Below are 25534 nucleotides of genomic sequence, written 5' to 3' on the forward strand. Positions count from 1 at the left end.
CCCCTGCTTCCCTCTCTCTCTCTCTCTGCCTGCCTCTCCATCTACTTGTGATTTCTCTCTGTCAAATAAATAAATAAAATCTTTAAAAAAATAAAAAAGAAAAAAGAAAGGTAGAAATGACTTTCATGGATAATGAATAAGGCTTTCAACAAAATCCACTGACCTCTCTCTTTGTTCAGTGATGGTAGGACTTTAAGGCTTAGCAGGATGTCCTCTAGCTTATATAGAAGCAGTGGGAGCTGCATTATTTTAAATACCATAAAACCTCCTATTAGGAAATATATATTCAGTCTTTTTTTTTCCCAAAGATTTTATTTATTTATTTATTTAAGATTTTATTTATTTATTTGACAGAGATCACAAGTAGGCAGAGAGGCAGGCAGAGAGAGAGAAACGGTAGGAGGCTCCCTGCTGAGCAGAGAGCCCGATGCGGGGCTTGATCCCAGGACCCTGAGATCATGACCTGAGCCGAAGGCAGAGGCTTAACCCACTGAGCCACCCAGGCGCCCTATTTATTTATCTGAGAGAGACAGTGAGAAAACATGAGAGGGGAGAAGGTCAGAGGGAGAAGCAGACTCCCCATGGAACTGGGAGCCCAATGCGGTCTCGATCCCGGGACTCCGCGATCATGACCTGAGTCCAAGGCAGTCGCCCAACCAGCTGAGCCACCCAGGCACCCCTCAGTCTTAAGGAAAGACACGTCAGGCTTGATAACCTAAAGGTCAGTGGCGCCTGGTTTGTAGTAAGTCCTTCTTGATCCATACTCTCTTTCCAGGATGACTGCTTGCATCGCCCTTCATTCTGGCCTTTCCTCCTCTCATTTGGGAGTTGAGTACAAGCTCTCTTCAGTGAAAAGGCATGGTTTATTTTGCACTTGATCTTAGCCAAAAGGCCGAGAAGCGATGGGCATGGTTTATTTTGATCAGAGGCCCAAGTTACAGCACATAATAACCAGTCACTGTATACTGTGACTAATTTAACTTTGACCATATCTTATATACTACTCAGGAAGTCTTGCCCTAGGAGTTAGCAAAGCTTAAGAATGAGTTTGTAGCAATTTCGGTATTATATAATAGCATTTTGAATTTGTTGATTTATTTCACCTGATGGACTTAGAGGTTTACTCCTAAGGAGACACATTCTCAGGAGGCCAGTACTGTGGCCTGGTAGAAAGAGTAGGAGTCCCACCACACAGCCAAATGACCTTGACCCATCTCTTGGAGCACGTTGGACCTCTTCCTTCATGTGTAGAATGAGGGTTTGAAGCTGGGTGAATTCTGAGTTCCTTTTCAAAGCTAAACTGCTCTGATACTCTTTCCAGATCTAAAAATTAGGGATGTATACAGTCAGTCTTCTAAATCAGTTCTGCAAATTCCAGGTAGAGTCAAGGTGTTTGTATAGGAGAGAGGTTTATTTTGTTTGTTTGTTTGGTTGGTTTTGTTTTTGTTTTTGTTTGTAGAGGTCTGGTTCACTAGATATAGATTTAACAAAAATATAACAGTGCTTTTGGAGGGGGAACTCAGTTCAGAAATAAAAAAATAGATTGAGTTTTAAACTTTTAAATGAAACTTCTTGTGGCATACACTCACTTGTATAATAAGATGAGTTTCAGGAACCAAACACACCTGTGGAACCGGCACACAGAATGTTACCTGTACCTCAGAAACCCCTTCGTGCCCCCTTCTAATTATTATTATTCTTAAAGATTTTATTTGATCCCAGGACCCTGAAATCACGACCTGAGCTGAAGGCAGAAGCCTAACCCACTGAGCCACCCAGGCGCCCCCCCTTCCAAGGATAACCACTCTCCCTACTCTTCGCTCCATTGATTGGTTTTATCTGCTTTTATACCTCGTATGAATGGAATTCTGTGCACTATGCTTTCTTTCATATTGGCTGCTTTCTCTGACTTTATGTCTCGGAGATTCATCAATATTGTGGTATGTAGCTGTAGCAGACGCTTACATTTTCCTCCAGAGACATTGTTACATCTTTGCATTCTGGTTTGAGTGACTCATTTGGGAGGGTCAATAATCCGCCATTATGAACAGAGAATAAAAGTGCTGAAGAGGAGAGCCAAACCAGAGGCATGTGATAACTTATTAACGTAGTGTATTATTAATATATAATACAGTTTATTGATTGAGAAAAAAGAAGCCCTCTTTGGAAGAAGAAGGACTTACCTCCTGCCTAAGACATTATCAGGACACATCCAAGGAAAGAATTCCCAGGTGATGGTACTAGTGATGGCTGTTAAGTTATAGGATCCTTAAAGTTTGCCAGTTTTTCCTTGAGGTTGAGAAATTGTGTTTTATCCCCATCTTCCTGTGCCCTTGTCCCCATAGTCCCTGCTCTGTTCTACCCTGCACGTGCTTGGTGCAAAAGACTGTCACCGAAGGAGGGAAGAGTACAGCTAGCGTTCACAGTGGCTTCACAGGGCTTACTCACCACAGCAACACACTCTGGTTGGTGCTGTTGTCATGGTTTGCTAGATGGGGAATCCTGGCCATTGGAAAGAACTTGTCCCAAGTCACTCAGACATTGCACGGCAGAGCCAGAACCTGGCAGCGCCTGCTCGCTCGTCTTCGCCACTGGGCATGCACACTTGATCGTTCTGAGGCTGGCAGAAGCTGCAGTGATGGCTGGGTTCGTGGGTGCTCTGTGGTGAGGAGTTCTGCTAGCTGAAAACATACAGCCTGGTCTGCCTTGGCTGCTCGCCCTGGGGCTGTGCAGGGGGAGCCTGCTTCGTGGGATCTCCCTTCCCCATGCTTGTGCCTGCGCCCGTGGGCTGATTGTGATTTCCTGGCTGGCTTGTCCTCCCTTGGCATCCCATGCCAGCCGCTGCTGCTGGTGCTAACTGCCTGTCCTGGGGCTCTGTTGGCCAGTTCTCCACCGTGAGAGGAACAGACAGCTTCAGGATTTGCCATTCTGTCTGGGTTCCGGGCTCCCTCCTTATTTTTTTTTAATTGCCTCTCAAGAAATATTTGTTGGATGAATGAACCCATGAATGGCAAATGGGGCTTTGAAATTCAGTTTTGATGTGAACTTTGCTTTTTAAAAAATGTTGACTCTGTTGTCCTGACCACTCAAGATCAAGCAATGATAATGGATTTGTGTGTGATAAAGAGGAAATTCTTCTGCAGAATAGGACAGAAACAGGAGTAGAATGATTTATGGGATTCTCTGACGCCTTCTGATTCTTAGCATAGTTTTGAACCAGGCTTTATATAGTGGTAATAATTATATGTGCAGCGTTCATGTTTTTCATTTCTTCTCTTGATATTTTGCATTTATTGATGTTTTCCGTAAATTCACAGGGACCACCTTGCTTATCTTTTTATTTATTTATTTATTAAAATTATTTATTTATTTGATAGCAAGAGAGAGATCACAGGTAGGCAGAGACAGGCAGAGTATGGGGGGGTGAGCAGAAAGCCCGATTCAGCGCTCGATCTCAGGACCCTGAGATCAAGACCGAGCCGAAGGCAGAGGCCCAACCCATGGAGCCACCCAGGCGCCCCCTTGCTTATCTTTTTAAAAAATTTAATTTTAAGTGAAGTATAGTTGACATACAGCATTACATTAGGTTCAGGCGTACAACAAAGCAGTTTGACAATTCTGTATGTTACTATATGCTCACCACGATAAGCATAGTTGCCATCAGATGTCAGATGAATTTAATGCCATCTTCCTGACTGTAGTTTTGATGCCGTACTTTTCATCCCTGTGACTTACTTGTTTTGTAACTGGAAGTTTGTACCTCTTAATCCCTGCCACCTGTTTTGCCTGTCTCCTCTTTGGGCAACCGCTAATTCGTTCTTTGTATATGTGAGTCTCTGTTTCTGTTTTTTTTTTTTTTTTTTTTTTAATAATTTTCAATGTAATATGATACCCCACTGGGTGGTCCTCCCATAATAAACAGAGGTTTTGCTTTTAGTAAACACCCGTGTCCCATCTGGCATTGCCAGTTCTCTGGAACCAGAGTAATTTAAAGGAAGCAGGAGTACAGGTTGCCTTGGTAAAGTGACTGACCTCTTGGGTTTTGCTGTGTTGTGATTATGGCGTGCCATGATGATATGTTTGCCCTTATTTTATTCCAGGATGTTTTTCTATGGCAGACAGTGTGGCCATGTTGGCAGACCTGAAGAAGTTTTACCGCTGTTCAAGATATTTCTTATCATCATTTGTCTTCATGTTATCCTGGTTACATCCTTAGAAGGTAAGGTGCCTGCGTTTTGTCTTGTCTTGTGTTTTTTTCATTCTTTCCCCTGTTTTATCTCTGTGTACAGGTATTTATTTAGAATTTTTTTTTAACACTGTGAAATAAACATAACACAAAACTTACCATTTTAACTGTTGAACTGCTGGCATTAAATATATCCCCAATTTTGTACAACTATCACCACTACCCATTTCTAGGATATTTCATCATCTCAAATAGAAACTCTGTACATGTTAAACAGTAGTTCCCCGTTCCTTCTTCCCCCTAGTCCGTGGTATACTCTCTGCTTTCTGTCTTTATGAATTTGCCATTCCAGGTACCTCATATAAGTGGAATCATACAGTATTTGTCCTTTTGTGTCTGGCTTCTTTCACTTAGCATGTTTTTAGGGTTCATCCATGTTACAGTATCTATCAGCATTTCATTCCTTTTTTAGGCTGAATAATACTCCGTTGAGTATAGAGACCACATTTTGTTTATCCATTCAGTGTTGAAAAACGTTTAAGGTATTTCCACCTTTTGGCTATTGTAAATAATGCTGCTGTGGATATTGGTGTACAAGTTCAAGTCCGTGCTTTCAGTTCTTTTGGGCACATATGCCTGGGAGTGGAATTGCTAGATCACATGGTGACTCTGTGGTTAACTTCTTGAGGATCTGCCGCACTGTTTCCCACAATGGCAGCACCATTTTATATCCTACCAGCAGGGCACAAGCATTCCAGTTTCTCACCAAGACGACTTCTTCTTTTTCTTCTTCTTCTTCTTTTTTAAAGATTTTATTTATTGGGATGCCTGAGTGGCTCCGCTGGTTGGACGACTGCCTTCGGCTCAGGTCATGATCCCGGAGTCCCGGGATCGAGTCCCGTGTCGGGCTCCCAGCTCCACGGGGAGTCTGCTTCTCCCTTGCTCATGCTTTCCCTCACGGTCTCTCTCTCAAATAAATAATAAATAAATAAATAAAATCTTTAAAGATTTTATTTATTTATTTGACAAACAGAGATCACAAGTAGGCAGAGAGGCAGGCAGAGAGAGGGGGAAGCAGGCTTCCTGCTGAGCAGAGAGCCCAATGGGGGACTCCATTCCAAGAACCTGGGATCATGACCTGAGTTGAGGGCAGAGGCTTTAACTCACTGAGCCACCCAGGTACCCCTCTCCAAGACTTCTTATTTTCAGTTGTTTTGATAATGGGTGTGAATTGGTACCTTGTAGTGGTTTTGATTTACATTTCCTTAATGTTTAGTGTTGTGGAGCATCTTTCATGGACTTATTGGACATGTTTGTCTTTTTTTTTAGAGATGTGTCTACTCAAACCTTTGGCCTATTTTCGAATTGGGTTGTTTGGGTGTTTTTGTTGAGTTTAAGAGTTATTTATATATTCTGGATATATTAAATCCTTTACCAGATAATGTGATTTGCAAATATTTTCTCCAATTCTGTGTTGTCTTTTCACTATCTTAATAGTGCGCTTTGACGCACCAAAGTTTTTGTTTGAAGAAGTCCAATTTATCTGTTTTTACTTTTTTGCCTGTGCTTTTCCTGTCTTATCCAAAAAACCATTGCCAAATCTGATGTCATGAAGACTTTCCCACGTTTTCTTCAAAGAGTTTTAGAGTTTTAACTCTTGTGGTCAGGTACTTTGATGCATTTTGAGTTCATTTTTGTATATGGTGTGAGGTAAGGGCCCAGCATCATTTTTTTATTTTTAAATATTTTATTCATTTATTTGACAGACAGAGATCACAAGCAGACAGAGAGGCAGGCAGAGAGAGAGGAGGGAAGCAGACTCCCTGCTAAGCAGAGAGCCTGATGTAGGGCTTAATCCCAAGACCCTGAGATCATGACCTGAGCCAAAGGCAGAGGCTTTAACCCACTGAGCCACCCAGGCACCCCCCAGCATCATTATTTTACGTGTGGACATCCACTTTTCACAGTGTTATTTGTTGAAAAGACTATCCTTTCGCCATTGAGTCGTCTTGGCACCTTTGTCAGAAATCAATTAACCACATATGTGAGGTTCTGTTTCTGGTGTTTATTTGTTTTTAAAAGCATCCATTGAAGGTACTTCTGCATGGAAGCGTTAAGGGAGGTAGAGAATCAGCCAAATGAAGTAGCATGGTTTTCACAAGAGAGGATCTTTAGAACGAAATACAGAGAAAAGTTAGGAAGGCAGCAAAAAGGCCAGATATTCTGGCAGCAAAATCTCTAGATACCAACTGCCAAAAAAAAAATACAATGCTATCCAAAGGGTAAGAATCCTCACCAGGAATGTTATTTAAGAAGAATTATCAAGGACACACAGAGAAATGCCTTTCTTACTTGGAGGAGAGTGGCAGGATCAAGGAATCTTTGGATAAAGCAAATACCTACTGACAGTCAGCAATGATATGTAAAGAAAACAGACACACATGAACTAAATGGAAAACTTCCCAACAGGTTAAAACCCAGTTGACAGTCCTTCAAAAAGCAGGCACCAGGGCCTGTCAAGAAGCCACAATACTTTACAAAAAGAAGTGGTAAGAGTCAAATGTGTCCTGACTGCTTATGATGGGCTGGATCCCTCCTGCTTTACACATACTCACTCTCTTCAGCTTCTCAACCACATCTGTGAAGGAGAGGTCCTAAAGTTAGCCTCATTTCCCAGGTCGAGAAACTGAGTCTCAGATAAGTAAGTTGTTTAAGGCAGTGGCTGACTGGAATTTGTAGCCAGCTTTGAATTTTGTGGTCATAACCTGCAAACCAGAGTTCTCAAGCTCTGAAAACATCAGTTCTCAAAATATAAGAATCCCCTGGAGGGCTTGTTAAAACACAGATTTCTGGGTCCCTCTCCGAGAGGATTCATTAGGTATAGGGCTGGACCTGAGAATGGACATTTCTAAGAAGCTCCCAGGTGCTATTGTGACGGACCCGGAGACTACACTTTGAAGACCACTACCTGTAGTGGTCTTCAAAGACCACAGTGGGCAGAAGGCAGAAGTAGGGAGAGAAAACTTCTCTAGATAACTATCACGGGGTGTAGAGTCTGCTGTGGTTCTGTGATGTTACTGTCAACTGTGCTCGCACGTCATCTTCTTGGGGCATGAAAACATCACTGTGGGATCAGCAGAGCAGAAATCAAATGACTAAATGTCTCCAGGGGCGTGATGGGTTGGGAAGTGGTGGAGTCAGACTAGATACTAGATCTTCAGTCTCACGTTCCAGTACATTTTCCACCGCGGGGGTAGCTGAGGAAGGAAAGTGAAACATAAGGGGAAAAAAGTCATCAAAATAAAGCAGCTCGGGAGAAATAAGTCTTTGTGAAAAAATATATTTAAGAGCGATGAAAATGGGGCAGGTAAACCTGAAAGTGCCTGCGTGCTGATGGCTCCCATGTCCCTCTGATTGCAGATGATCTGTGCCTATACGACGGAGCGTGGCCTGTCCTTGGAACAAGCCAGAAGTGCCAGGGAGTTAACACTCCAAGAGAATGAGGGATGAGAGTCGGTGTTGACCTATGCCAGCTTCCTCGTCCCTTGATGGGCTGTGTTCTACTCACCTAGTAGATAGTTGGGTTGTGCCCCACTTGCCCACCAGTAGTAATCCACTCGTTAATGTACCTATTATTGGCTTTACTCGCTTCCCTATCTTACTTCCCTACTTCCTCCCTCTGCTTTCTGGGGTCTCCCCACTTGGAACCAAATGAACTGTCCAAGGCCCAGCCCAATATTGCTACCTCTATAAAACCTGCCCTGATCTCTTCAGAGGAAAGAAATTTCTCTCCCCGGGGCTCCTTTTTCTCTTTATCCATGTCTTTTTATTCTTGAACCCTTCTGTTACAGCGTTAGGCATTTCCTTTGCATCACAAGTCCTTTCAGCACATTGTCAGTGCCAGGTGAGAAGGCAGAAGGAGGGTTTGTGAGGCGGATGGGAAACGAATGGGGGGAAACGTAATGAGGACAGGGAACTTGCTCTGGGCCACACCCTGCAAAGTGCTTGCTGTATAGCATCTCATTTAATCCTCACAAAAACGCATCATGATAGATAATTTTAGTCTCAGTTTACAATGAAGAAATGGAGGGTCAAAGAGATGAAGTAATTTGTGCAGAGTCACACAGCTCAGAGGATTCCCTTCAGCACATAGCTTGCTCTGTTCATACTCGACCAGGCTGCCTGGTAGGTGTCTGAAGACTGAATGAACAGGTCACTGAGGCGAGGGGAGAATATAGAGAAGGAGCCGGGCTGTGCTGCTAGAGAACAGACATTCCCCCAGACTCTGGGGGATCTGGACTGCAAACACAGTAGCTTTACCCTGGAAGCCTGAGAGATGACTCAGTAGCTCTTGACGGTAAGGAGAGGTAGGTCTGACACTCTTGTTAGGCCACTGGCCAACAGAGAGAACTCTTAGACCTTAATACTTTCAGTTGTATAATTTGGCAATGCGTGAGGGAATCATTCTTGGTCTACCAGAAGCCCACATGAGCTTTGATTGGTGACTGTACTTCTCTCTAGCCTCTAGCTCTCCTGGCCCGTACCAATGCCTTTTTTCTTTACCTTTTTTTAAGATTTTGTTTATTTATTTATTTGACAGACAGAGATCACAAGTAGGCAGAGAGGCAGGCGAGAGAGAGGAGGAAGCAGGCTCCCTGCTGAGCAGAGAGCCCTATGCGGGGCTCGATCCCAGGACCCTGGGATCATGACCTGAGCTGAAGGTAGAGGCTTTAACCCACTGAGCCACCCAGGCCCCCCCCCCTTTTTTTTTTGGCTTTGAAGGAGGTCTTCTTTTAGGTACAACTATTTTCCAGAGCGTGAGATGACACAATAGTGGAAGATGGTTATAATTTCATCCTTGTAGAGTTGTCTTCCCCATTTGGAAACAATTACACATTTGAGCCAGTTTGGTGAGCTCATGAGCTATAATCCCCCAACCTTCTCTCTGGTCTGGACCTAGATCTTTCTGTGCCGCAGGCATTTCCAGTGATAGACTCCTCTATAATTCCTATCTCCCAAGGCCTCACTCTCTTGTTTCCTCTTACACTCTCCTGCTTTGTCCATCCAAGTCTTTGTTCTTCGTTGTGCAGTGCATGGTAAAGCAGTAGAAGGGTAGACTGTAACACTCCTGAAAGACAGGGAACCTGTCTTGTGTGACTTTGTCCTCCAGTACCAAACCACGTGTGCACTCTTTCTCTCTCAACTTTCTGTCTGTGCAAATGAAATTATGAATACCATGACACTGACCTGATGCTCAGCCAGTCTTACAGCCTCCCCAATTCCTACTACCCCCACACAGGCATGAGGTCACTGCTAGTAGACCCTGACTCTTTCCCTGACAGATCAAAGTGCTGACGGGAAATGGTAGAGGCTCTGAGTAGGTTGAGGAGGAAACTGAAAGCAGAGGACATTGTGTCCCACTTAGCACTTAGAACTCCTGGTCAGAACTCACAGCAGCCTGTACATCAACAGGGAGGCCATGGTACAGATGAAAGATGGTGGCATAGTGTGTCTAGGCAGAGAGAAGACTGGAGATGGTGTCTTTTTCAAGTCTTTCTTGTCTCTTGTGGGCAGAGGATGGATTCTGAGTGGCCCTCGCGCTCCTTGTGGGTGACTGTGTTGTGAGCTAGGAGCAGGGACATGGCTGCAAAAGTGATGGTGTGGACAATTTAGACTAGGGGTCTGATGAAGGATGTGACAGACACTCAGAGTTGAGAACTGAGGAGACCTGGGTCAGCAAGAGAGGGACCCCCAGGCCAGGGTGGGCTACTGAGAGCATAGACCATGGGGGCCAGTGGGCATAGTCTTTAGCGGTGGATGCCCGCTGGATGCTCAGGAACCCCACAGGGGGAGGGAGATCTCTGGAGAGGCCATTGAGAACCCAGTGTTCAACACAGGGTGGGCTCACAGAGCTGGACCCCTTCTCCCCGCTGCTAGAAGGAAACTAGCGCCCCATTCCCAACCTGGAAGCCATCTTGACTACCAGATGGAAGACGAGGCAAAACAGAGATGGTGCATTTATCCAAAAGACATTGATTTAGCTGGAGATCGTTTCAGAGCAAATGAAAGAGCCACCTTAAATCATTGGGTCTAGGGATCCCTTTCCTGTACCTCTGGAGTGGAGGCTGCAAAATAACGTGGAAGCTCAGGTAGTTTATTTTTAATGTGTTTGTTTATTGTTGCTATTCTTTGTACATCTAAATTCTATTTATAAATTTTAAACTAACTCTAAAACGAATACATATTAAGATGTGTTAGGACATTATGCTAGGGATTGTTGAAGGTGATCATCATAACCTGAATTCCACTCCTCCTCCTGGTTTTATCTTTTCAGGTATGAAGAAATACTTAGTCAGGTCCTTGAGGGTAAGGGGGACAACCCTTTCCTCTCTGTATCCTCCATAGTCCAACACATAGTAATTGCTCAATAAACTGGTTGTTTGACTCGCTTTGATTTTTGAGTCTAGTGTAAAGCCTAGAGATACTCTAAAATGCAGGTCTCTGCCTTCAGCTTACTTACATCACCAGCAATACCCTCATCTGGACCCAGTGATTTCTTATATAACATATGTTACTCCTCTGACATTTTGCATAGACCTCAATGAAGTGGCTGTCGGTTGGCTAGATTACCTTTAAAGAATGGCTTCCTCGCCTCCATATGATGAAGGGGCTCAGCTGATTGCCTGTTAGGATTCCTTCACACACTCACATTCTGTGAGTTCAATTACCTAGCAGGGAGAGTCTTCGGATTCCTAATTCATTGTCCTGGGTGACCAGAGATCCTTGGGGTCTGCTTCAAATGAGAACCACTCTTCTTTGCCATTCCATTTTACGACTGCTCTCCTATTAAAAAAAAAAATTTTTTTTAATTTCTTTATTTATTTTGGGGGGGCGTGGAGAGAGAGAGAGAGAAGGAGAGAGATCCTCTAGCAGACTCCCTGCTGAGTGCAGAGCCCGATGCGGGGCTCTGTCCCAGGACCCTGAGATCCTGACCTGAGCTGAACTCGTTGGACGCTTAACCAACTGAGCCATCTAGGCGCCCCTCCTATTCAAAATTCTTAATGTGAAATTGGAAACAATTGAAAATACTTTTTTAAACCACTTTTTTTTTTTTTAACATAATGTGATTTCAGAGGCTCTTCAAGTTACAGAGAAGCCAGTGTATCTCTTTGTTTGCTAAATTGATAAAAGTTCCAGAAGTGGCTTTTGCTGACTGGTGAATCAACGGGTCACTGGTGCTATCCTTGCCTTGCCCTTCATGGAAAAGTCCAGTGCCTCTTGTTAGGATCCAGTAGCAACAGCTCATAGGACTGAGCATGAATAACAGCAGTGGCAGCAGCAACCCAGCTGGATATTTGTGTAGGTCTTCATGGCTTACAGAGTGCCTGCGCGTAGATCATCTCCCTGTGTCCCCACTGGGGTAGGCGAGGAATATTGTATTATCCCCCACTTTGCTGATGAGAAGATTGAAGCTTAAAGCAATGGAGTAACTTTCAAAGTTACTCAGCAAGATAAAGTATCAAGCTCCTGAAAGCAGCTCACCAGATCTCTGTCCTCTATTCCAGCCCGTACAATGTGCTTGCTTTTGGCCAATTGACTCTGTTGTAGCCAAAATCCTTTAACAATGGTGATTTTAATCATAAGGAATGTCTTTTTGGAGCAGGGATTGGCAAACATTTTCCACGAAGGCCAGATAATAAATATTTTTGGATTCATCGGCCATACACAGTCTCTGTGGCAACTACTCAGCTCTGTTGGGGTAGGCAAAGCGGCCATCGGCAATATGTAAATAGGTGTGGCTTGGCACCAATACAGCTTCTGCTACAGACTCGGTTGGAGGGCAGGCTTTGGCCCATGGGCTGTAGTTTACAGATCCCCGATCTAGACCCAACAGAAGCGGTGCAGCACATACTACTGATCATTTATATGACAACCATTCCTTGCTTTTTACTTTTTTGGCCAAGCCCTGGCTTCATAGGGTGCTTACCCCTTTCCACATGACTCAGGAGTAAATCCTAATTATTCTAAGCCAACTATGGAAATGCTGTTCTTGCCAGTTTGATTTATTATTTTTTTTAAAGATTTATTTATTTATTTATTTGAGAGAGAGTGAGAGAGCATGAGCGAGGAGAAGGTCCGAGAGAGAAGCAGACTCCCCGTGGAGCTGGGAGCCTGATGTGGGACTCGATTCTGGGACTCCGGGATCATGACCTGAGCCAAAGGCAGTCCAACCAACTGAGCCACCCAGGCGTCCCTGCCAGTTTGATTTAAGAGTGGCCATGTGACTCCCTTTTGACCAATAAAGACACATGGGAAAAGCTGCTGGGGGACTTTAAGGAAAAATTTCTCCACTCTTCAGGTGAGACTCAAGGAGAAACAGTTCTTCCTCTGGACCTGCACTGTCCCATATGATCGCACTAGGTGGCACATGTGGCTGTTAAACTTAAATTAATCAAAATGAAATGAAATGAAAAATTCAGTTCCTCAGTCACACTAGCCCCATTTTAAGTGCTCAGTGGTCACAGGGGGCTAGTGGTTGCTGAACTGGACAATACAGATGTAGAATATTTCCATCATGGCAGAAAGTTCTGCTGTATAGGGCCATATCTCGACATTTATATCTCTGGATTTGATGCCTGGAACAGTGGTAACCATCTTTTTTTTTTTTTTTTTTAAAGATTTTATTTATTTATTTGACAGAGATCACAAATAGGCAGGGAGAGAGAGGAAGGGAAGCAGGCTCCCTGCCGAGCAGAGAGCCCGACACGGGGCTCGATCCCAGGACCCTGGGATCATGGCCCGAGCTGAAGGTAGAGGCTTTAACCCACTGAGCCACCCAGGCGCCCCAGTGGTAGCCATCTTAAAAACACTGAAAGGAGGTAGCGAGTACCAGTGGAAAATGGGAATAACCCGAGATTTTGAAGCCGTTGAGTCCCTGGAGGAAAGAACAGAAGGATTGGAAGGACCTGGTGGGGGGAGTGACTGGAGGGCTCAGTCATTAAGCACCTGCCTTCAGCTCAGGTCATGATCCCAGGGTCCCCGGGATCGAGCCCTGCATCAGGCTCCCTGCTCAGTGGGAAGCCTGCTTCTCCTTCTCCCTCTGCCCCCTGCTTGTGTTCCCTCTCTCACTGTGTCTCTCTCTGTCAAGTAAATAAAATCTTTAAAAAAAAAAAAAAAAAAAAAAGAAGGAAAGGACCTGGGTCTCCCCAAGCTGTGGGACCACTCCTAGAACTGTCTGATTTTGGATTTCTTGTTAAGTGGTCTCAATGAATGTCCTTAATGTTTATGATACTTTCAAACGGGTATTCTCTGACTTGCCTCAGAAAGCATTCTAATGAATAAAAGAGTTAACTTTACAAAGGTTTACAGTTCCTTCTTAAAAAAAAAAACCAGGGGGTTTAGGTGTTCTTGACTCCTGCACAGTCAAAAATGCACTATAATTTTGACTACCCAGAAGCTTCACTACTAAAAGCCTACTGTTGACCAGAAGCCTTAACGATCACGTACACAGTTGATCAATGCATATTTTGTATGTTACATACATTATCCACTCCATTTTTATGATAAAATAAGCTAGAGAAAGGAAAATATTATTAAGAAAATCATAAGGGGGACGCCTGGGTGGCTCAGTCAGTTAAGCGTCTGTCTTTGGCTCAGGTCATGATCACGGAGTCCTGGCATCAAGTCCTGTATTGGGCTCCCTGCTAGGTGGGAAGACTGCCCCTCCCTCTGTCTGCCACTCCCCATGCTTGTTCTCTCCTCTCTCTCTGACAAATAAATAAATAAAATCTTTAAAGAAAGAAGTCATAAGGAAGAGAAAATACATTTGCAGTACTGGCTCTATTTATTGAAGGCACCCGTGTGTAAGTGGACCCATTCAGTTCAAAACCATGTTTAAGGGTCAGTCATGTTACCCGTCATGTCGTTATAAATGCTTCATATGTTACCTTAGTGGATCTGTAGCAACAGTCAAATGTTAATCCCTTACTTCCTCGATGAGGGAACTGAGGCTTTGCACAGTTTGAGTTACTTCCAGGTTTACACAGCTGGAAAGTGGAGGTGGTGGGATTCTAGAACTTGTGTCCTTAACCATTTCCTCAGTGTTTAGTTCCTGAAGCTGTTGAAAACGATTTTTCTGCAACTTGGACTAAAACTTAGCCATATTCATTTATCCTGAGATGGATTTGTACCCCCAAAAGACCAGATAAAGATTGAGGGATATCTGAAGAGTAAAAGCAGTAGCTTCACTGATTTAGTCTATTAGGGAGTAAGTTGATAGTCCAAGAGAATATGCTCTTGTGGGCGCCTGGGTGACTCAGTTGGTTAAGCATCTGTCTTCAGCTCAGGTCATGATCCCAGGGTCTTGGGATCGAGCCCCGCATCGGGCTCCCTGCCCAGCAGGAAGCTTCCTCCCTCCCCCACTTCCCCTGCTTGTGTTCTCTCTCTTTCGGTGTCTGTCAAATAAATTAAAAAAAAAAAACAAAAAACAAAAAAACCCACGCTGTTGAAATGTACCTTGATGCAGGCATATCCTTACTCAAGGAAATCATAAGAAACATATTGATCTTGGCAAGAAGTCTTGTGTTCATAAGATCACAGTGCTGTAAAAAAGCATCAGTATAAATCGCAGATGCTTTTGCGGTGACGTCTGTGGCAATTGTGTTATTTTCTTTTAGGAGTACACAAAGCTGAAAGGAGAAGTTACTCTCTTGTTTTTGTAGTTCATAATAGTGTATAATTTTGTTAAAAGAAGAGAAGTGGGAAATATGAAATGGGCAGTAGTCTTGCTTTGGTGAATAAATTAGAATTGCTTATAATTATCTCACTAAATGAATGAGTAAGAACTGAGCACGTGGCTCTTCTTATACTGTGTTGTATTATACCTATATAGTCTTCTCCTAATATAATACATGACTTGTTATTACACTGGTTTGGGTCCACAGTAAGGTCTAACATTCTGGGTTTTAGTGGGCAGACAGGAGAGGATGTATCTGAGTTAGCAAAAAATTTTCAGTTATAGGATATTTTCGAAGTAGAATTTTGAAACTTTCAAGCGAGTTGCATAACATCACTAGACTATAAACTCTGTTTGAGGCCGGGGGCTTTGTGTTATTCTCTGCTGTAACCCCAGTCCCTGACATACACAGTAGGCCTTAAAAAATTGTAACAAATGGTGGTGCCTGGGTGGCACAGTCAGTCAGGTGTCGGACTCCTCATTTCTGTTTAGGTCGTGATCTCGGGGTCTTTGAGGTCAAGCCTTGCATTGTGCTCCGCGCTTAGCTTAAAACTCCCCCGCCTCTCCTGCGCGTGCTCTCTCTCTCAAATAAAATGAATAAATCGTTAAAAATAATTGTAACAAATGAATAAACTTTGGGCAAATCCCTTCATGTTTTTGAGCTTGCTTTCTCACTTACAGCCCGCAGTGGATGGACTAGTTTGGTTTCTAGTCTTTTCCTTACCCATGATATATTTTATAATTCTTTTCTTCCAATGAACTCCCAACTCCTAAAATATACTGTCTTTCAAGTGATTTATTTAAGAAAGAAATTTTTGGGTTGCCTGGGTGGCTCAGTTGGTTAAGCATCTGCCTTCAGCTCAGGTCAGGATTCTAGGGTCCTGGAATGGAGTCCTGCATTGGGCTCCCTGCTCAGGGGGAACTTGCTTCTCTCTCTGCCTGCCACTCCCCCTGCTAGTTCTCACTCAAGCTCTCTCTCTCTCTCTCTCTCTGACAAATAAATAAAAGAAAAAAAATTTTCCCCATTTTTGTGTTGAGCAAAGACATATATAATCGTATCCAGTTTTTGTGATCAGCAGTAGACAAGCAATATGGATATAATTTTGGAAAAAAATCACACTCTGGTTTTCTCATGCGGCCTATTGTGGATAAGTAAACAGTTTTTGAAATAGTTTTATATAGTCCAAGTGACTACCTAGGCCCAGTTTCTAGATTTACAAAATTGTACTAGGTCATTCTTCAAGTCTCCTTCGCCTCTGAGATGGGTTTCTATGAACTTCTGTTTTGTGACGTGTAATGCAGAGATGGAACCCCATGATCTTTCTAGAAGATGCCTTCCTATGGTCCTAAGCTGTGGAAAGTTGACAGTGTTATAATAGATAGTCCTGCTAATTAAGCATTAGTGAATAGATAAGAATGTTTTATGGTTAGGTGGAAATCACATATGTGCAAATTTTGGACAAAAACCAGCTTCACGATTTTTTAAAAAAGATTTTGTTAATTTATTTGAGAAAGAGAGCCAGGGTTGGGGAGGGGCAGAAGAAGGGGGAGAAGCAGACTGTGCTGAGCACAGAGCCCGACCCTGTGTTCCATCCCATGACCCTGAGATCATGACCTGAGCCCAAATCAAAAGTTGGAGGCTCAACCCAGCTTCGTGATTTTTTAAGTTCCCCTCTGTGAGTTATTGATCTGTTGTTTGCATTAAGGGGAAAAAAACCCCAACTAGATTATTACATAAAAGTGAACTTTATCCAAGAGCACAGAATCATAAAATCTGTATTAGTAACAATTATGATTTATTGATGAACTATGATAAAATACTTTATAAATGTAACTTTGTGCAAAGTAATCACCCCCATTTTACCGATGCACAAATACAAGTAGGGAAATGTTAAAAACTTATTTAAGGCAGAGCCAGGATTTGAACGCAATTAAGTCTCCCTCAAGAACCCAGTCTCTCTCTGCCTCTCTCTTCTTTTAAAGATTTTATTTATTTATTTGACACAGAGAGTGAGTGAGCAGAAGGAGGGGGACTGGCAGGCAGACAGAGAGGGAGAAGCAGGCTTCCTGTTGAGAAAGGAGCCCCATGCGGGACTCGATCCCATGCACATGAGATCATGCCCTGAGCCAAAGGCAGATGCTTAACGACTGAGCCACCCAGGCGTCCCAGGAGCCCAGTCTCTTAATCACATTCAAAGCTTGGTTAAGGAGGCATGCTCATTCATCCATTGGAAATAAAGGGACATGGGCACTTTATTCATATGGAGGAGATTACCGCCAAATCAGTCTTTCAAAGCTCATGACAAGCCACAGAAAATATATGGTGAGGACGTTAGAACACGAGCCATTAATATACACAGGCCAAAAGCCCTGCTGAGAGATTTCTATCCAGGAGTGCTACAGCAAAGGGTAAGGTTTACACAGCCTCAAAATAGAGGCAACTCAAAAATACAACTTTTTTTTTTCTTTGATTTAAAAAAAAATTCCTTAAGTAATTTCTCCGCCCAACATGGGGCTTGAACTCACTATCTGGAGATCAAGAGTTGCATGCTCCACCAACTAAGCTACCCAGGTGCCCCCAAAATGCAGCTTTTCTAACGTAGGTCACAACAGGAATATCCATACTTCAGCCTTTGTTGGTGGCTTTTACTAGTATGTAGCTGTTTATAGAGATGATTTGTCATATGGGAGTCCTACTCTTGAGTGTGATGAAAAAATCAAAATATGGAGGTTCGTTGGGAGCAAAAACTAGGGAGGCGAGGCACAAAGAAGGGAATTCATTGATTTAGCTGCAAAGTGGCAGGGACTCTTCCTCCTCCGATTCCTCTTGATTCCTTGATTTTTGACTTGTCAATATCATGGCAAAGAAAAAGAAAATAGTGGTTGGGGAGAGTAATTTTAGCATTAATTTTGTCCCATCATTAGTTTAATGGATATTAATTACTCCACAGCACTCAAATTAAATCAATGTGGCAGAGACTGGCTGGCAGCTCACCAAACTTTAATTTTTTTTTTTCTTCGTTACCACACAGCTAGACTCCATCACCCAGCCTCCCTTGCCATGAGTTCTGGTTAATAGGTGTCAGAAACAGTGTTTGCCACTTCCAGGCTTAGCCATAAAACTCTCCCAACCCGATCTCCCTCACTCTCCCTTCTCCTGTTTGCCGGCTGGCTATTGCTGTCCAGAGCAGACTTGGAAAATTTTCATGTTGACATGGCAGTGCCTCTGTCTTCCTGGGCCCGAATGACTGCGTAGAGTAGATGCCCCATCTCTGCCCTACCCTTCTCTCTACTCTAGGTGGCCGATTGGACTTTACACATGGAAAAGAAACTTCTATTTTTTTGAGGCCCTGAGATTTTAGAATTTAATTAGTGCAGCAGTTTGCCTTACCTTAACTAATACATCTGTGACCCTGCTCGCCAGGGTTGTTGGTACATCTCGTCCTGCCATTGGAAGGAGTGGGGTAGGCATCTCTACCCCACATTGGTGGAGTGGGGTAGGCATCTCTTCTTTCAAAATTCCTTTTTTTTAAAAAAACATTTTATTTATTGGAGAAGCAGGCTCCCCACTGAGCAGGGAGCCCGATGTGGGGCTTCATCCAGGACCCTGAGATCGTGACCTGAGTTGATGGCAGACGCTTAACCAACTGAACCACCCAGGTGCCCCTTCTTTCTTGAGATCATTTAAGAACCCAGGTCCGAGCTGGGGGAGGGGTGATGGTCGCTACTGAGAGAGTACTTCGAGTGCGAGAGGCCCACCAGAGCCATCCACTTCCTTTGCTCCAACCTGGGCCGCTGGGACTTTAACAGTTCGGCATATGGTGAAAACTACAGGTTCTGGATTTTCTGGGGTCAGATCTTACCTGTACCATTTATTAACTCTGACTCTAACATGGTGTTTACTCACTGTGGTTCAGTCTCCTTATCTGTAAAGTAGCAGTATCTCTCAAGAATCACTTGCAGATGGCGCATCTGCATGGCTCAGTGGGTTAAGCCTCTGCCTTCGGCTTGGGTCATGATCTCAGGGTCCTGGGATCTAGCCCTGCATCCGGCTCTCTGCTCAGCAGGGAGCCTGCTTCCCCCTCTCTGTTCCTCTGCCTGCTACTCGGCCTACTTTCGATCTCTCTCTGTCAAATAAATAAATAAAATCTTAAAAAAAAAAAAAAGAATGACTCGCAGATTAAAGGAGGTGATGCCTGCGGAAATGCCTGTAATGCATCTGACACGGTGTGGGAACTCTGGTAATACCGGCCGGTATCCCTAGAGACCAACACAGTGATGGAGATTTTTCCAGCAATGGCAGGGTTCTGTTTCTGTGCTGCCCTATACAGTAGCTACCAACACCGTGGGGCTGTTGAGTACTTGAAACATGACTGAGGAACTGGATTTTAATTTTATTTAACTTGAATTAACGTAAATTTAAGTAACCACGTGTGGCTAGTGGCTATGGTAGTGAACCGTGCAGCTTAGGCCATTTGTTCTAATTGCTTCGGAATTTTTCTCCTGTATATGGAGTCAGTCACGGTTCAGTCACAGGAGGAGAGTCACTAGGGAGGGACACACACACACACACACACACACACACACTCTCTCTCTCTCTCTCTCTCTCTAAGGAATTTGTCACAGGGATTTGACCTTATGCAACCACGGGAGCTGGCCGAGCGGCCTCTGTAAAGCTGTTGTCTTCACATCTGGTGCCAGAACTTGCCACGGGTGGGCAGCAGGGAGACAGGAAGAAGGGTGACAACGGGAACAGGTTGGAACCCATGGGCGTGAGTTGTAGCCATGAAACAGACTGAAACTTACACCTGTTCTTGTTACCTGTGACCTTGGTGGTATGGCTCTCCCGCAGAAGCTGGGCGCTTAGCACGAAATTAAATGTCCACCCCACCCGGTAGTCGAAGCTGAAGCAGATGTGGGGGGGCGGGGGGTGGCTGGAGCAGTTGCAGGCTGGCAGCGCCTTCACACGGATGCAGGGAGGCCCCTGCAGCTCCTCTTCTGTCCACGTGTCCCACAGGAAGCGCTCTCACAAACTACGCTCTCCAGAAACCTACAGAAAAGGGAATTCTGGGAATTACAACTTAGCCTCGCCATGATGCTCCATTACTGAGACACCACACATACTGGAACGCTAACGAGCTCAATTTTGTATCTGTTAATAGTTCTAAGTAAAACATGATGCTAACATCTCCCAAGGCTCTATTTAATTGTTTCTGTTCTGCAGCTGGCCCGAAGATATTCCGAAGAGCCTTACAGCCAGCCAACATTATTATCTTTGAGTAGAAAGTGTATGAGTATTATTTTTTAAAGATTTTATTTTATTTATTTGATGGAGAGAGAGAGAGATCACAAGCAGGCAGAGAGGCAGGCAGAGAGAGGGGAGGAAGCAGGCTCCCTGCTGAGCAGAGAGCCTGATGCAGGGCTCGATCCCAGGACCCTGGGATCATGACCTGAGCTGAAGACAGAAGCTTAACCCACTGAGCCACCCAGACCCCACTGAGCCACCCAGACGCCCTGAGTATGAGTATTTTTAAAAAGTTTTTCTTTCCACTTTTCTGTGGTTTAGAATTTTCTCCACATAAACCCACATTATTATTGTTATAATTAGAAAAGAAACTAATGTTAATTTTTAGAAGCCTGTCAGTCACTCCTGGGGAGACCGGGCATCCCACTAGAGGGCACTCTAATAATATCACAATTGGATGTACCCTTCACTTTGGGCCTGAAACTGTGCGGGGTCTAGACTTTGTGCAAGAACTTAAGAAACCGGGGCGCCTGGGTGGTTTAGTGGGTTAAAGCCTCTGCCTTCGGCTCAGGTCATGATCCCAGGGTCCTGGGATCGAGCCCTGCATCGGGCTCTCTGCTCAGCGGGGAGCCTGCTTCCTCCTCTCTCTGCCTGCCTCTCTGCCTACTTGTGATTTCTCTCTGTCAAATAAATAAATAAAATCTTAAAAAAAGAACTTAAGAAACCAAAGATACAGTCACCTGATCTCCTGAAACCCTTTGACTTCTGCTGCTTTCCTTACATTTCCAAAGAGATTCCAAGGGTATTTGATAATCAGAAGCAAAGGGTAGAAAACGGAAAGAAAGTGAAGTGGAGCTCTTGCTCAACAGAAGGGAGAAACCACTTTTAGAAAGGTCACTAGGAAAACGAGGAACAGAGCACACAATCCTGTTAATTACAGACATGAGCAGGGTTTTCCGTGTGCTCTCCTCATACATACCGATGAAGTATGTCCTATTGTGATTATTGTCATCCCTGTTTTCCAGAGGGGAAGCTGAAGTGCGGGTGGGTTAATGATGTTGTCCAGAGTTACAGAGTGGTAGATTACAAAAGTTGTGCAGAATTAACAAGTGGTGGCTTTGGACTTAGGTCATCTGGGCTTCACAGTCTATGTTCGTTCGTGACCTACTTACCACACTTGAGGGATTCAGGGCAAAGTCACATGGACTGCTGGGGTTGACTCCTGTTTCCCCCACACCCCGACATCCAGGGGAACCCCCCCATCCTCTCGTCTTACCTTAGAATGTCTGTTGAACCTCTTTTCATGCCAGCTTCCCAAGCACAAGTTCAGGTCCTCATCGCGTCCTGCCTGGCCAGTCTCCTGCAGCAGCCTCCTCTCTGGCCGCAGTATTTATTTCATGGCTGTGTAAAACAATACATATTGTTCTGTGGTAGGGGCTGGGGAGAGTGGGGAGGGTGTTTTGCACCCAAGTCCTTCTTTTAGCCTCTGTACCCCCAGAGAACGTCAACTAAGATGCTAAGTGGATCGCTGCTCGATTGTGAGCTGGCATAGAGCGGTGTGATAAAGGAGACTAGGGGCGCCTGGGTGCCTCAGTTGATTAAGCATCTTCCTTTGGCTTGGGTTGTGATCCTCAGGGTCTTGGGATTGAGTCTCTTGGGGGGTGTCCCTGCTCAGCAGGGAGTCTGCTTCTCCCTCTCCCTCTGCTGCTCCCCCGCTTGTGCTCTCCCTCAACACCCCACACCCCCGTCAAATAAATAAACAAAATCATTAAAAAAAAATTTTTTTTAAGAGGAGACTAGAAAAAACTCTGTACCCTAGCCAGTAGCGCCCCCACCCTGCATTTCCAGGTACTTCTGCACTTAAAACTACAAGAAACTCTTGCTAACCCATAAATTAGAGTTGCTTTGGCGCGAAAGAGTATGTCAGCGGCTCACAGTAGAATTACCCTAGGCGGGAGTGGGAATCAGGGAGGAGAAGGGCAGCCAAGCAAATGTTGCTTTCCTTAAGCCGCATCTCTCCTGGGAATAAGTGGAGATAAGCGTTGAACATGCATTCTCTCCCGGGACAGTATTTGCCCCCAGGGGAGTGAACATAGGCTTTCGGAGGCTTAAAAAAAGTCCTTTTTTTTTTTTTTTAAAGATTTTATTTTATTTTATTTGACAGAGAGAGATCACAGGTAGGTAGAGAGGCTGGCAGAGAGAGAGAGAGGGAAGCAGGCTCCCTGCTGAGCAGAGAGCCCCATGTGGGACTCGATCCCACGACTCTGAGATCATGACCTGAGCAGAAGGCAGCGGCTTAACCCACTGAGCCACCCGGGCGCCCCTAAAAAAAAGTCTTAACCGATTACACAGGGCTGGGACTATGATGAGGCGAGTGAAGGGTCTGGAGCACAAATGAGATGCCCTCTCTTAGCGCCGCCTGTGTGAGTGTGCACAAATAGAAAAACACATACATACATAAATGTGTACATACTCGTTAGATGGAATGAGAAAGAGATTGAAAGGGTCAGGCAAACAGGGAAATATGTGGGAATTTTAAATTGAGTGGTCTGGATCAGCTTCTCAGCGAAGCTGATGAGCAGAATTCCAAGGAAGCACCAGGGCACAAACCAGGGGGCTCCTGGGAGGATAAGTGTTCCAGGCGCAGGGAACAGTAAGTGCGAAGTGTGGATATGGCCCGAGTATTGGCAGAATAGCAGGGAGTGCCCTGTGGCTGAGTGAGGGGACAGTCAGAGTCAGAGATGAGGTCCGGCTAGAAGGGCATCTGTTCCATGGGAATGCGCGGAGACTCCGTGAAGAAGCCAGGGTGCACTGTCCGTCTCAGAAGCGTTCACTAAAGGCCAAGGCCCATCAAGAACTGCTGATTGTTTGCACTTGGGGAAGTTCCACCAGCTCGCAGCTGAAGTCTTCTCTAATGATGTCATTATTAATCGTTTAATAAAAACTTATGTCAGAGACCTTCCTGAGCAGTGTGACGTGAGATGGTCACAGCTCGAGTAAACACTTTGGGCTGTGCCAAAGGAGAAATGTTTTCGTTCGTTTTGTTGGTTATGTAGTAAACTCTGAAAATACAGTTCTTGGAAGAGTATCTGTTGTTCCAAGCCCTGAAGAGCCAATGTAATAACAAAACAATATTGTTTTGTTTGGGGTTCCCATATAGGAGTGCCTAGGCGTGGCGCCTAGTTTTGAATCATCTCTCTATGGAATAGTAATTCAATCCAGGGAATGAAGGCCACCAGATTACAAGTTTCAGCTGGGTCTAGAATATTCCTGCAAGGGGGACTGGTCGTATCTGTTTCCGATGCACTCATCAGAGATTAAGCCTTAATCTTTCCCATTCAACTTGGGGCACGTGTGTTGGAAGGAAATCTTCATTCGTGTTCCTATAGTCACAGGTCTGAGACAAGCAGCCGCCTCCCATTTTAAGTTGTACGGGCCCCCACGGCATCCAAGAGTCGGCACAAAATTGAAAACATCAGAAACGGTCAGCCGTGACCTCGCCTGACTTGCATGCAGGTCGTTTGCTGGGAAGGTGATTTCAGGAATCAGGAGTGAAGGAACAGGAGGAAGACATTAGAAGAAATAGAAAAGCCAATAAAGGGTATGTAACTGAGGTCATTGTTGTAGGCAGTGAAAGCTCAGGGTCATTGAATTTTTTATGTTGTTCATGATGTGTATTCGAATGTATTCATTTTAGCACACATTTGTAAGATCTGTCTGCTGTGATTGGTAATTATGATTACTATTCCAAACTTCAGATTCTGAATAATAATTGTCCAAGAAATACTTCCAAATCTTTCCTTCATAGATCTGCCTCAGGGCTCTCAGATCCATTCCCTGTCTTTCCTCTGCTGTACCTTGTACCCCAGGGTCCTGACTCCTTGCACTGTTTATGTTAAATTCCTGCTGTTGTACTACCTACCACTCAGTGGGTTCCAGACTGATCCCTGACTGATGGAGACTCCTTAATGATGTCATCAGTCAGTCTCAAAATATTTTTTTTTTAAAGATTTTATTTATTTCTTTGATAGAGATCACAAGTAGGCAGAGAGGCAGGCAGAGAGAGAGAGGAGGAAGCAGGCTCCCCACTGAGCAGAGAGCCCGATGTGGGGCTCGATCCCAGGACCCTGGGATCATGACCTGAGCCGAAGGCAGAGGCTTTAACCCACTGAGCCACCCAGGTGCCCCTCAAAATATATTTTTTTTTTAAGATTTTATTTATTTGAGAGAGAGAGCGTGAGAGCATGAGAGCGGGGAGAGTCAGAGGGAGAAGCAGACTCCCTGCCAAGCAGAGAGCCTGACTCCAGCAGATACTTAAGTGACTGAGCCACCCAGGTGCCCCAGTCCCAGAATATTTTTGAACATTTACCAGATTCAGGGCCCTGGACTGTCGGATTCCTAGAGGATAATAAAGCATCAAGCTGCTTAGCGTCTAGTTGGGAAAATGAGATATACAGTAGAAAAGTTAAATAGCAGTGCCAGATAGTGTGTGTTCGACAAGTGGCAGTGAGTGGTGTAGTCAAGGAATAAACCTTAAGATAAAAAGGAGAGAGCCACCTCCACTGACTTTTGTGGCCAGAGCATGCTCTAAGGGGCCAGAGGGCTGACCCAAGGAGGTTATCTTCTAAAGCTCCCAATTTGGAAGAGGTGAAAATTTGGAATTCCATTTGAAATCATCTGATTTCTAAATGTTGGTAAGTAATTCAAACTTTCAAAAAATTTAGTGTGATTTCCACTTACCTGGCCAGTGGGATAGAGCTTGCCTGGCAGCTAAACTGGAGTCGTGAGCCAGTGGTATGCATGTGTTGAATGGATAACTGCAGTGGGCAAGGAGGTGAATGTCAAGAACATTAAAGATCCTTTCCAATGAGAAGATTCTGGAGTTCTAATATTTCACTCACATATGAGGTTATCAAGGCCTGGGCTTACAAGGGGACAGTGGCCATGGGAAGAAGGGACAGATGAGAGAGCAATTAGGGAATATTAACAATACCCTACGTTTATATACTAATTTATGGTCCAGAGAGTTTGTGTTTGGAAGCAGGATAGAATAGAGATGCAGGGTTGGCTCTGAAATTGGACTGGCTGCGTTCAAATGTCAGCTGTACAGTGAGTTCCTGAAGGGGCCCAGGGCTCCTTGCCCAGACTGTTTCTCAAGCACTCAAATGGATTGATGGTGATGAATTCACGTATCTCATGGAGTTGTAGGCTCATTAAATAATAAGTGCATATTGAGGCATTAAGGCTGGCTCATAGGAAGCACCAGCCACTGCTTATCACATGGACACCATCTCGCTTTAGTCCCTTGCAATAGCCCCATGTTACCGGGAAAAGAGTACTGGGCGGGGGGGGGGGGGGGGGGGGGGGG

The 25534-nt window shown here is 44.5% G+C and overlaps 1 protein-coding gene across 5 annotated transcripts in view; it reads left to right on the forward strand.

The window, feature by feature from the left end:
• Window positions 1-25534, forward strand: part of ADGRG2 (adhesion G protein-coupled receptor G2) — a 139071-nt gene that overhangs the window by 59855 nt on the left and 53682 nt on the right. For all 5 annotated transcript variants that reach the window (XM_059386122.1, XM_059386125.1, XM_059386124.1 and 2 more), the window contains exon 3: window positions 4101-4219. In XM_059386122.1, coding sequence (XP_059242105.1) covers window positions 4102-4219 — 118 coding nt within the window. In that variant the 5' untranslated portion in view covers window position 4101. The remainder of the gene's footprint in view (window positions 1-4100; window positions 4220-25534) is intronic.

This window comes from Mustela nigripes, chromosome X (assembly GCF_022355385.1).
Source record: "Mustela nigripes isolate SB6536 chromosome X, MUSNIG.SB6536, whole genome shotgun sequence".
Lineage (NCBI taxonomy): Eukaryota > Metazoa > Chordata > Mammalia > Carnivora > Mustelidae > Mustela > Mustela nigripes.